At 34.6% G+C, this 13769-nt stretch overlaps 2 protein-coding genes across 2 annotated transcripts in view; both read left to right on the forward strand.

Moving 5' to 3' along the window:
• The window catches only part of LOC129805729 (peroxiredoxin 1-like), a 345084-nt gene that overhangs the window by 234506 nt on the left and 96809 nt on the right, over positions 1 to 13769 (forward strand). The gene's annotated exons all lie outside the window — the stretch shown is intronic.
• On the forward strand, positions 3744 to 10963 carry LOC129805706 (segmentation protein paired). Its single transcript, XM_055853802.1, has 5 exons — positions 3744 to 4225; positions 5398 to 5585; positions 6003 to 6243; positions 6555 to 6962; positions 10001 to 10963. The coding sequence occupies exons 1-5, from the start codon at positions 4162 to 4164 to the stop codon at positions 10684 to 10686; spliced, it is 1587 nt and encodes a 528-aa protein (XP_055709777.1). The 5' UTR covers positions 3744 to 4161; the 3' UTR covers positions 10687 to 10963.

Consider the following 13769-nt stretch of genomic DNA (forward strand, 5'->3'; position numbering starts at 1 on the left):
ATTGAATGAATATGAGATTATTACCTATTACCTATCCGACCTACCTGTAGTAAAAATTTTTGACTAAAGAAATTATATTAATATCTGAGCTCAATTTAATAAGAAAATATACTATTATATACTATTATTTCATTCTTGTTTTTAGCTTCTTAAACTCTTATCCTTCAGTAGACAGTAGACACCAATACCCTACACTGAGAAGAAAAAGAGGGTGCGATTAACTTTTTTCCTCATAACTTTAACTCTTTTTAGGTGTAAAAATATATCAACATTTTTTAATATTGATTTTACACCTTTTTAAGGGTAAAATTAACATGAAAAAGGATAACTTTAGCCCCCAATACACCTAAAAAGGGTAATATTTACACCGATTTCGGATTAATACTGCAGGGTAAAATTAACATTTCCGGAATGTTATTTTAACTTTTTCGGATTTCTCTCAGTGTAATTTCACTGAATTCAATGGATGAAAATTTGTTCAATTTAAAATTAAAATTTGTAAATATTTCACAGATGACACATTAGATTGGCTATCTCACTTTTCTAAAAACCTCAATAAGACCATTTAACATCATTTTTGTGATAGCATTTATTTACTGTTCTGTCAAGTGAGATTTCCTACTGCACCTCTTATAACCAGAAAAAAATATTTTGTAAAAATGTTTGTAAATGTTTATGAATTCCTATGGAGGAGTTACGAAATGCTCGTGAATCGTATAACCCACAAACATGTTCGTAAAAATTTCGTACTTTTTCACAAACATTGTTCGTAACATGATCACTTGACGAGCATCTTTTGTACTTTTACAAACATTTGTTCGTAAATGTTCGTAAACATACAAAAAATGTTCGTAAAATTTTCTCATTTATTCGTAAATGTTTGTTTTCCTGTAGAACATTTTACGAACATTTACGAACAAATGACAAAATTGTACGAACATTTTTTGTGTGTTTACGAACATTTACGAACAAATGTTTGTAAAAGTACAAAAAATGTTCGTCAAATGATCATATTACGAACAATGTTTGTAACAAAGTACAAATTTTTACGAACATGTTTGTGGGTTATACGATTCACGAGCATTTCGTAACTCCCCAATAGGAATTCACAAACATTTACAAACATTTTAAAAAATTTTTTTTTCTGTGTAGGGGGAGGTAAGGTTACATTACGATGGGGCTACAAAGAAAACGCTATTTTCTCCATAGAGGGAAAGGGGCACCTTTGAATTGGGGTACCTTTGAAAATGGGCTTTTTTGTTTTTTAGAAGGAATTAAGGTTTATGATTATTTAATTTAGCTTCACAAATATTTTGTGGAGCTAAATAATATCACGATAAGATCTAATTCCATCTAAAAAATAAAAAAAGCCAAATTTTAAAACTGCCGCAATTCGAATCCTGACCAGTTCCCTTAGGCTTTAACATAATCTAATTTACATAGACAAAACAAAGGTGAATTTAAATTAAATTATCGCTGTGCCGCTTAGCGTTTTTAATACAATACGGGCTTCAGATCAAAGGCTTATCTATCTGGCTTAACTCCTCTAATTCCTCATCAAGCATGATTTTTTAGGAAATTGTTGTTTAGGATTGAATATTAAGGGCAAATGATTCATTAGATTTTGAAAAATTAATAAAATTGCTTGTTATTAAGATTTTTGAGACCTTCGGGAACTGGTCTAAACCTCCAGTCTCAAGCCGGCATAATCTCACCTCACATGCCCCTTGAATAGGATTTTGTAACTCTACGACATTTATATGTTCACAATTTTATAATATTGCTTGTACATTCTTAAAATGGTGAAAATATCTAAAATCCTTTTTTAAAAAATAAAAGTCCTAATTCGAATTTTAATTTATACAAAAAATGTATTGAAAGAAAAATCCTTAAAATAAGTTAAGAAACATTAATAAAAAAAATTCAGCCTTATTAAAAAAAATTATTATTTTAATATAGAAGTTTCGTTAAATTAATAAAAAAAAAGTAAAATTGCTTTTATAATGATATTCTTTTTAATGAATCAGTTTTACTACTACTCCAGGACACCCGAAACAATTATTAACTAAGTTTAGAACCTAAACGAAACCATGAATTAAGTGATCGATAAAAGAACACCTTCGATTCAAAAGTATTAGATATTTTTTTGAAAAACATTAAAAAGACTGTGAAAAACTACTTCAACATATTGAACATTAAATACTATCTTCGCACATAATATCCAAAATTTAAAACAAATATTGTTTAAAAAATAGTCATGTGCAAATGAATATTATATTTTGCTGAAGCGTCTCCAAGTCAAGAATGTTTGGTCCATGCATTACGATGTAGGGGAAAGTGGCCTGCCTTTGAATGCGGCAGCCTTTGAATACTTCAATTTTTCTATTATTTCCCAAAGCTAAAATTCCATTTTGTTAATCGGAGATAAGAGAAAATAGTTAATAGTATTAACTATAGTTCACAAAATAGAATTTGTGCTTTGAGAAATAAGAGAAAAATTGAAACATTCAAAGGCTGCCGCATTCAAAGGCAGACCACTTTCCCCTGTTCATACTCGAGTTTTAATTTCCCTAATTAATTAGTATATAATTTTTTAATAAAATCTCCTGCCTTGGAGTCATAAAATTAAAACTTTAAGCTCTCTTAAAATCGTATAGTACACTGCATTGTTTGTAGTTTTAGAATTAAAATTATTTCAGATCAATCGCTTAATCTGAGGAAAATTAAGAAAAAATCAAACTCCAAATTAAACATCATGTATCAAGTCAAGATTTAAAATATTTTTAATTAGTTGCCTTTGTATATTGTATTGTGTACAAACTTTGTAATAACAATACAAAGTAATTCTAAAAACACATGCCGTACTATAAGTTTTGCTCTAAGAATTGAAATAAAATAAAACCTTATTTAATGAAACAGAAATAAATAAAAAACCATTCAAGTGACTCATTTTAGAATCACACCTTCTTTATGACCTTCAAACCTTTATCAATGGTTTTTTGATTAACCATGAGGGAAAAACATTCAATTGAGACAATTTCCTTGGACAATTTTCAGAGAATTCAATTAGGTTCTTCAAAGTGTCTTTTTTCAACCTTCCACCTCTCCTTCAAAGCATATAGCCAGTTGAGACCCTCTCTCTGAGACCAATTACCCATCTCTGCTGAATGAGTTAAACAAATAGTGGAATAATGAAATTATTGAGCATGCACAGATTCTTTGTTGTGGGGCATTTGTTACATGAAACGATAACCATTCATCATCGTGTGAACTTACACTGAAAGAAATGTATCGCATAAGGTGAAAATGTTGGAGCCCGAAAGACTCTTTGCCCCTTCAATTGGTGGTTATAATGTGTCCCGCACAGGAGGGAGAATTCGTCATAATTTGCCCTAGTGCTCAACATAGTTCTTCCGTGGACATAACTGGAAGAGCGAACGTGCGCGAGGTAGGGTAAAGCATAAGCGGGTCTATATTTCGAGAGAGGCGTATCGAGTAACGAGTCTCTGGAAATACTATAAGCAAAATAACCCAGAGAAGGCGGATCCTGTTTGACTCAACAGCACAAACCAGTGAAGCCCCCAGAGCACCAAGAGACCACATTGAGTCGGAACCTATAATCTCATGCTTACACGATCCGACGAATGGGCGTTCAAAGGCAGTTTGCTGGTGAACTCCGTGCCGCTTTGGTGGTTTTGCCTTCTCGCTCCGTCGTGCAGATGAAGGCCCACGGAGGAATACAACCCGAAGTGGCATCATAAGATCGTCAACACTGCACCCAGTTGTGAGGATCAGTTACCAAAGTGCCTTTATCCCGGACGGTCGCAAAAATTTCTTTGCTCTTCATCTCTAGCAGCATCCTCTTGTTAAGTGTTTTGATTTGCTGGTGTTTTATCTCAATTGCAAGTGCTTCTGAGTTTAATAATAGCGACGGTCATCTTGGTCTTTGGATACTACAATATACCCTCTATTGGATTACTGATTTTGCAACAAGTGGACTGATTTTTCGCAATTAAAAAAAAAAATTATAAGGACTAGCTGGACTATTTAAGGACATTTAAGAACTTGTGACTGAAGATCCCAAAGAGTGTTTATAAGATTTTCAGTGCATCTGGATTAGCATTAGAAGGAGTTTGGTTTAATATTGATGTGTCTTTAAATATGACTGTGACCAACAACTTTGGGACAATGCATCGGCCGTGTTTCAATGGATATCCATTTCAAGGTATGAATACTAACACCCTCGAATTAGCCATCTCTTAACATTTGAGCGTAACCAAATGATATGGTCCGATCATTAATAACCGTTGTAGGGGTAACAAATAGTTAGCCCATCTGGTGCCACCGAGCTAATGTTTCTAGCTAATATTGGAAAATATTTGTAATAAATGACGATTTGGATGGAAATATAATAGTAATAAAAAAAAATATAGCATCAAAATTCTTCAAAATTATATAGGAAAGAGGAAGAAGTTGGAAACCAAGTTAAAAAAAAAACGCTAAGGGTAATTTATGATGAGAATTTCACGGTACTCAGTATGCCTGAAGAATTTCTACAAGGACTACTACTTCCCCAGACCCGCTGAAATTTACAGCGCCTCTCGGCTGCTCCAGAATGTCTGGCGGAGTTCCTGGCATTAACCCCGTAGGGCACATATAGGGCTACCTGCATAGAGAAATGCAAAAGTATCAACTTAAGTTTATTTGTTTATTGCCCACCCCCAGGGTGTTTGCAATGCCAAAGGATGATTCCAGCGAATAATCCAATTTGGCACTCCTAATCCTATCCTCTGGGTGTTCCTTGGGCAAAAAGACCTGTAGGATTATTGTCCTCTGGGAACATGACAATTGGGGAAGTACATTAAATATCGAAATCATCGCTCCAGGGTGTCTTTCATCTGACATGGTGTGTACATGCCCACTGCCTTTTTTTCTCCGATGCCGACATAAAAAGGATCATGTTTGAGGTCAGGCTGAGGATTGACAAGACCAAGGATGCTGTATTGAGAGATAAATGAGTGGTTGAGAGCAAAAAAAAGAAAGCCCAACTGAAGCATTTGTACCTCCAAGAATTATTAATATGATTCCCATTATGGTGCTTCTTTCCTTTCGGGTCTGGGGTCCTTACTCCCTCTCTTTCTCTTTTGGAAAATACCACCATGGTGCGATATATTCAAAAGGAGGCAAATAGCCCAAAAGAAATTGTTATTCTTTTGCTATTAATAACAGTCGTGTAACATGTGAAGAATTTACGTTTAGATTAAAAGGACCGCCGCGAAAGTGGACGTTTATGATTAATTGCAAAATAGGAATAAGGGGTAGGAGTACACAAAAGCCCCATCGACCCAGATACGTCATGTTGATCCTCAATAGAAAATTTTTGGTAATTTTTCACAGGTGATATGTCGACAGGTCAGGGCCGTGTGAATCAACTCGGTGGCGTCTTCATAAACGGTCGACCCCTACCCAATCACATAAGGCTGAAAATTGTGGAAATGGCTGCCGCCGGGGTGCGTCCCTGTGTCATATCGCGTCAATTGCGCGTCAGTCATGGCTGTGTTTCCAAGATCCTCAATCGCTACCAGGTGAGAAAAGGCTCAAAATATGTAATTTTTCTATTAAGCTCCAAAATACCGTCAAATTACCACGTGAGAAAATTATGGGTTGCCGGGTAATTGCTGAGGAGCCCTCTGTAATTACCTACGGGCGATAATCATCATCAAATTGAAAGTGATATAGTTGATTTTTTGGCACTGAACAGCCCATCCCCATTTAGGAAAAATTCATTAATACCGACACTAAACTCTCATCTTCATCAATCTCCAACATTCAGACAAACCCCTGCCCCCTGTCCCCTGTACCTTATCTCCGCATACCTTCTATCTCATCGTCTATGAGCTATACCTGGCATATCTACCAGGATAGATCAGAGGCGGTATATCTCGCTATGAGGTATCAATTCGTGGGATGTTAATGATTCCTAGACTGCGTGTGATTCACAGGAAACTGGATCAATTAGACCGGGTGTTATTGGTGGATCGAAGCCCCGTGTGACAACACCGGAAGTTGAGCAACGCATTGAGGAGTACAAACGCGAAAATCCCGGAATTTTCTCCTGGGAAATCCGGGATCGTCTTGTGAAGGAGGGTATCTGTGATCGTCCATCAGCTCCATCCATATCTGCCATCTCACGTCTCCTGCGCGGACGCGATGGTGATGATGACAAACGTATGGGCATGAGTGGTAAGTTTGAAAGTCCTCCGGGTCATACCCAAATTGACAGTTCTGACTCCCATTCATCTGGTGCAATTACCCCAAATGCTGCATCGTCATTACACGGTTGATTCCTAAATCATAATGTCGGAGAAGTCTCTAAGAATAGTCATTAAAATCACTCTGAGCCCCATCTCCGTGATGATTATTAATGACAATTTTATGGGATGCCCAGAATACCAGAGAGTCAAATGAATGTTTGGGTGTTAACCCAATTTCAAATCAATTAATGTGGATGCTGTTAAATGAGGAAAATCCCTCTTTCATCCGCTGCAATCCAGGTCCCGAGGGAGCCCTCAAGCCATCCGACGGAGAATTATCGGACTGCGACAGTGAGCCCGGTATACCGCTTAAGAGAAAACAACGACGCTCCCGCACTACCTTTACAGCCATCCAGCTGGATGAGCTGGAGAGGGCATTCGAGAGGACCCAATATCCAGATATCTACACCCGCGAAGAACTTGCCCAGAGAACCAAACTAACCGAAGCCAGAATCCAGGTGTGGTTCAGCAATAGACGAGCACGGCTAAGAAAACAAATCTCCTCGAGTTCATCCGGTGGTCCTCCCTATTCAGCTATCAACATGGCGAGCTCTCTACCCTATTCTGCCAACTCGGCTGTACCTAGTTACCCCTTGATGCCACAGCCTCTACCAGAACCGCCCAGTTTCGCTTCAACAGCTTCCCAAAGTAAGTTTGCCATTTATTTAACTTTTCCCCTGTTTAATACCGCTTACAGTATCTGCCCAAAAATATTCAATTACTCTCCCAACATATCAATATCACAAAATGAACAAAATGCAACACAGAAGTCCCCTTTAAGCTCGGAATATTTTAGAAGAATACATTGCCCAAAAGTTGAGACTTAAAAATGCGACATCATAAATTCACGCAAAGTATTAAAATTCCAGAAAATTTATGACACTAATTTATTCACAAATAATACCAATCTTGTTGACATAATCTCAATTGATATGGATGATTCTCCGATCTATAATCATTTAATTGATTTCGGCATGATGTAAAAGCGCATTGGAGAGGTCACAAAGTTCTTTCAGCGCTTTTGACACCCAAGCGCCGATTAGTAGCATTAAATTTCACATTCAAATCAATTCACCACAAGATTAATCGCTCATGATTTCTTTAGTGATCTTCACGAAAGTGGTAAAATTATCATGAAAATAGATAATCTTCCGTTAATGTCTTAAATTTTCGTCTGAACATCGTAAGAATTGAATCGATTGATTTCGGTGGAATAGAGACCAGAAAAACATTTCGATTTTATTTTACTCACTTAAAGATTTGATATTGCAGGAAATGGCAAAACATTAGAATAGCAAAAATCCCAAAATTGCGCAATACACACATTTCTATTTTATGTAAAAGTCAGCTCAAACATTTTCGTATTATGAGTAGTATTTCAGTGAATTCCGGATGAGTTTTTTATAGCACGTACAAATTAAGTAATTAATTTTAAATTGACGCTAAAAGAGCACGTGCATAAAATTTATTGTATTACAAGAATAGATTTTTGTAATTCATCTACCATGGAGTTTTACCAGGGAGGTTTCCCATTTATTTAAAAGAAAAACAAAGCTCAATCCAATGTTCATTGTAGTTGAAAAACACAATTACAGTCACTCTTCATTAAAACTCTTTTTAATTTTATTTTGGGATGGTTCTTATTTATAAAACAACCGCGTTTTCTTTATTAGAAGGCAAGGTTCTTATTAAACAAATAAGGTGGAGCATGGACTGTTAAATTATTTTATTCTTTTTTTTATTCCTTTGAAAATTTTCGAACTACGAAGTTGTACAATTCATGGGAAATTTGTTTCGAGTTTTCTTAAATTTTATTTTAAATATCCTACATAATATTTTTATACAAGATTTGCAACAAAACTAATGTAAATTGAAACTCAAACAAACAAACAACTATTTTGTTACCGAATTAGATACTTAAAGAAAAATGTAATTTTAACTTTATCAATTTTACCAACAACGTTATAATTACTCTTTCCTTAAGTAAATCCTACCACAACTTTATTTTACCAGGAACAGCTTTTTAATTTGTTTTTTCCCGATTCTTGTTGTGAAACAAAAGGAGTGACAAAGCATTCCAGGCTTTGTGAAGTGCATGAACTCGTGAATTAGATGATATACCTCAACAGTATTTTTGCATCATTTATCGTTTGCCGGTTCTCAACCGATTACTCAAATAATTGCCCAAAATAGCTTAACAGTAATAAAATCGATTTTCTGATAAAAATTACTTACCGGTTATGAACCGGTGGTGCATTACCGATTCAGAACCGGTTAGAACTGGTTTAGATTTCTCAGAAATTTCAAGATCTTTCCAACGAGCCCATATATTATACCGTTCGATTGATAAATACGTTCTTTAGAGCCTTTGTAACCTTTGATCTTGAAAACGGGTTATCAGGAACGATTCGACGGTATTTTCGTATAAGGACGTAATATCTGCCTGGGTATTCTCTAAAACATAAATATCCAAAACATGGTTTTGGTGGCAAAGGGGAGGGATAGGAGGGAATAAGGAACATATTAATAGTCTCCGGAAGGCTCAAATCTCTCTCTAACTGCTTGGCCTCTAGACGTGGTAACAACCGGAAGGAAAAACCCTCTAAACAGGTTATTTGTTATTTATTTGAATGAATGAAATTATTAAATTTACGGGACAAAGCTTTCTCCTCACGGCTTCTAATGTTTCACGAAGTATCAACTAACCTTTCATACTTGTTTGTATTGTCCAGTAGTTTATCCAATACTGCATAAAAAATTTTAATTGAAATAAAATGAATTACCGGTTCAGTAATACCGGTATTACCGGTTCATAACTGGTAAGAGGTGAATGGAATCACCTTAATTTTACCCAGAATTCAAAGGCCTTTAAAAAGCATCCAAACTCGTTGAAATCGATTAGGAAATGAGCTCTCAATAATCGACATAAACAATCCATTAAAATAAAAACCTTAAGCAACGATCTACAACCGTTTAACCCTTTAACGACGAGACACTTTTTACGGACTGAAAATCAACATTAAAAATTAATCTGAGAAACATAACCAATGATAAGTCTTACATCTAACCTTGGAAAGTCCAACAGAGTCTGATTCGGTGTATTTTGTGCTTCTATGAACGATAGGGACAAAAATAGCCCAAAAATTTAAGTAATTTTTCTGACAATACCAATGAATAATATTTTTCGCTTTAATGAAAAATATTACGTATGAGTATTGTGGTTTTTATTGCCAAAAGTGTTTTGCTTGAAAAAAATTGGAAGTATAAAAAATAAATAAAATCAATTATGAATTTGAGAATTTAAAAATTCGCCATTTTTGAGCTTAAATATTTACTACATAGCAAATAGCTGGAGACTTGGAAAAAATATTCTAGTTTCCTTCAATTTTCTACTTTACAATTATGTACAGACATAAGAAAAAAATAACTTTAGGTAGTCAGGAAAAATTATTTTCTTTATGGGACACCGGTGTTCCAATCGTCCTAAAAGGGTTAACCTATAGAACTGATAAAAGATATTGTGTCCGATACTTCTATGCCTACTGTAAATTTTTCTTTTTAGATGTAAAAATCCGAAAAATTTATATGACCCAAAAACTTTGGACTATATTTAATGAATTCGACCTATATAATCAATTTACGGATCGTATAATTGATTAATTTGATTGCTTTTTTCTGTTTTCTAGTGCATGACTTTTACTCAACACACCTTCATCCTGTTCCGGGCCATGGAACATCCAATCCAACATCTTCAAGCCTTACCCACCCAGCTCACTTACACCAAATTCACAATCCAACCCCAAGCTATGCTTTGCATTCTTCACCATCGCTGGCGATTTCGTCAACCAACAGCACCAGCATAAATTCCAGTTCGATCTACACACCTTCAGAATCACAGAATGCGGCCCTAAATGGTTCAGCAACGAGCACGGCCTCTGCAACTGGAGGGAATAACAGCCCAACAGCTGCAAGTCATTTTCCTACTTCTGTAAACCTACCCCCTACGCCCAATAGCCTTGTGACCATGATAGGACCAAATTCCGGGAATAGCAACAGCAATGAAGCCACTACGGCATCAGAAGTGGCCATTGAAGGAGCAACTACTTCGCTATCACAAATCAGTCAGCATTCACTGTACTCTCCTTGGAATCCAGCCGGTCCTACAGCTACCCGGCCACCCCTATCGCCCACGGACCATCATGGAGTTCCAGGAACAAGAAGTCCACTCTACCACAATTTCAGTGGACTATCCTTACACCACAATCAGACTCCCTTCATCCACCAGCAGAATCTCACCGGATACTCTTCCCACACTTCTGCTTCGCAGATCGGCAAGAACTTCGGCATGCAGCAATTTTACTCGTCCTGGTAGTCATCGCACCCATTCCTTACTGAACTAGGCAAGCAATTCCGTGAATAGGATAGGCGTAGAATCAGTGTGTTGTGTGCTACGAGTATTGCATAAGATGTTAATAATTAGTCTTGTAAAAAAAAGTTTCACTTTTCTGAGAAAAATTCCTTTCCTTGAAATATGATTTAACACCAATAATAATATATATTGTAATTCAAAATAATCTTCAACATTGTATATATTATTTTTTGCTCCTTCGCCTCTCTTATAGTCCAAATAAATTATATTTTGAAGAAATTAACTAAACACATTCATTTCTCTTCCCCAAAGTCTTCCTTCTACGAGCTTCTTCTCACTCCAACACACGCAAAATGCATACTTCGCGGCACTTCACAATCCATCAGACACCTTCAAAGAAATCCACGGATTGTGTGTCGATTGAGTTCACTGCGGTCCATGAATAATTTATGACTATTATGTGTATTAATACTTGTAATTAATAATTATTATAACAACATAACATTAACAAACAAAGCCTAAAGCACCATGTGCTAGGCAGAGTTGAGCGCAAACGGTTGAGATTTTTGTAGATAAGATAAGGAATGAATTCGTAGAATGGTCCACAAAGCGTTCTATACATAGTTTAGTTTGAATCAAACACATTCATTTTGCATAGTTTTTATTTATGCCTTTAACCCGTTAAATATCCATAATTTCACGGATTATTAAATTAGATTGGGTTAAATGGAGAGGTTAATTGCCCAACACAGTTTAAGCGATAGTAGAAGTTTTTAAATACAAAAATGTATCATAGATCATATAATGAGCCAATGACACATACTGCATTGTACTGAAGAATTTTTATTATATTGATCATAGTGAAAGTAGAATTTTTATTATAATATAAGAATTCTATAAAACAAGACGTAACTCAAAGAAAGATTCTGACGAGCTTCAAATTAAAGGAAATCAGAACAAATTTTAAAGAGTTTTGTCATGTGTCTTGTGATTTTACATATTTTATTTACAAATTCATTAAATTAAGAGCAGTAATAAGAATGTATTTCGCGGACTTTTACATGATTCATTGTTCTCAATTCTCAAATTGTACATTTAAATTCACTTTAGACAAAAAGTGCATTTATCTTAGAGGTTTAAACCATTTTAGTTGAGATACTTCGCGGTTCAACGAATCACAATACGATTGGAAATACCAATATTTTCAGCATTAATCGCTGTACAAACATTGAGTTACCGTAGTAAAATAGTAGGAACTCTTGCTTTTAGATTGCATATGATACATATCCATGATTCAAAAATAAACCAATGATTAATCGTTAAGGATTCTTATCCTAAATCCCCAAATCATGTGAGCAAAATATATAACGAAAAGGGAAAACCCGAATCCAAATTTAACTTGTTCTCAATTCTATAACTGTTGTTTGATGGTGATCATATTGTGCATTTTACAAAGAAAATTTCAAACTTTGAAACTGTTTCAAAAACCATGAATGCTATTTCAAATTTTAACAACGTTTTAGGTTTATTAGCGGAATTTTGCCAAGTTCCGGACAGCTCGCAATATCGGACACTTTTAGTTTCTAAAAATTACATTTTCTGTCAATAGTTCATCAATAGACATAGTTCAATGCCAAAAAAAGCATAAGAATGTGCCTCTTCGAACTAAATGCATTAAAAAAATTTAAAAAAAAAACCATAAAGACTAGGGATTTCGAGAAACTTGATATGCGATATACAGTGGCGGCCACAATAATAGAATCAGCTTCGCAAAAACCATTATTTTACCTTTAGCATTTTTGTTTATTCCAATTTGTTAAAATAATTTTGATATAGAAATGTTCAAATAAGTACCTTACGTCAAATAAGTATTGTTTTGGCCGCTAAAGATCTCTATTTTTCACAGAATACATCAATAGTGAAATTTAGTTTGAACAACACGATATGACCACAAATTAAAGAATGTGGTCAATAAATCGAATAAGTTTAAATAAAGCCATATTGCCATATTTAGAAACCATAAACGATAGTTTTCTAATGTTTTTGGCCGAACTGAATTTCACTATTGACGTATTCTGTGTAATATATAGACCTATAGCGGCCAAAAGGACCCTTATTCTACGATTCTAATAATTTAAAGATTTCTACTTCAACATTATATCAACAAATAGGAAAAAATACAAAAGTCAAAGAAATATAAACTTTGCAAAGTGATTCTACTATTTTGGCCGCCGCTGTAAGTACATATAGCAATATCTATAATTTCGTTAAATTCTAAATACATTAGGTAGAATAATAAATTAGAAAAAATGAGAATATTTTTAAACCAGAAAAATATGACGAATATGATAAACTACTTTTCAAACGCATGATGCTAGGAATCATATGCAACGTGTCCGAAATTGAGTACATTTCTCCTAGTTGAAACCTGATATTTTTTTTCTCTAAAAATTCTCATATTTCTAGATAACGAGTGACGTTTCAGGAAAAGTTCTTCAGGTGATCATTAGACAGCAATTTATTTCTTAAAAAGTAATTTGTCAATAAAATAAACATAATTCGTGTTTGTAAATGTTGGTAAATTAATATTGGAGACTTACGAAATGCTCATAAATCAAATTACTCACTATCAAGTACGTAAAAGTTTGTACTATTTTACAAACATTGTTTTTAACTTGATCACTTGATGAGCATTCTTTATTCTTTTACAAATATTTGCCCGCAAATGTTTGTAAAATTTAATAATTTGCTGGTAAAGTTGTCCAATTCAAACAAAAAATTACAAACCATTTTTTATAAAAGAATTAAGAATTCTCGTTAAGTGATCATGCTACAAACAATCTTCGTAGAAAATGTACATTCTTTTACGAACTTATTAGTGAGTTATTCGATTTACGGACATTCCATATGTCCCTATTAGGAATTCACAAACATTTACTAACAATTATACAAAATTTTTTTTGTGTAGGCAGAAGGATCTAATGCGATCTAAGGTAAGTGAAGCACATATCGATGATTGTTTTAAATACTTTGGTCCAAATAATTGCTTCTAATTGAAAAATCAAACATAAGGTAAAGTGCCCTCA

This window comes from Phlebotomus papatasi, chromosome 3 (assembly GCF_024763615.1).
Source record: "Phlebotomus papatasi isolate M1 chromosome 3, Ppap_2.1, whole genome shotgun sequence".
In the NCBI taxonomy this organism is placed as follows: Eukaryota; Metazoa; Arthropoda; class Insecta; order Diptera; family Psychodidae; genus Phlebotomus; species Phlebotomus papatasi.

What these genes read in the sequence shown, in the direction of transcription:
- LOC129805706 (XM_055853802.1), top strand. Translation starts at nt 4,162, where the DNA reads ATGACTGTGACCAACAACTTTGGGACAATGCATCGGCCGTGTTTCAAT. An exon ending in CAATGGATATCCATTTCAAG is followed by an intron (nt 4,226 to 5,397) that starts GTATGAATACTA and finishes AATTTTTCACAG; the next exon opens with GTGATATGTCGACAGGTCAG. An exon ending in CAAACGTATGGGCATGAGTG is followed by an intron (nt 6,244 to 6,554) that starts GTAAGTTTGAAA and finishes GCTGCAATCCAG; the next exon opens with GTCCCGAGGGAGCCCTCAAG.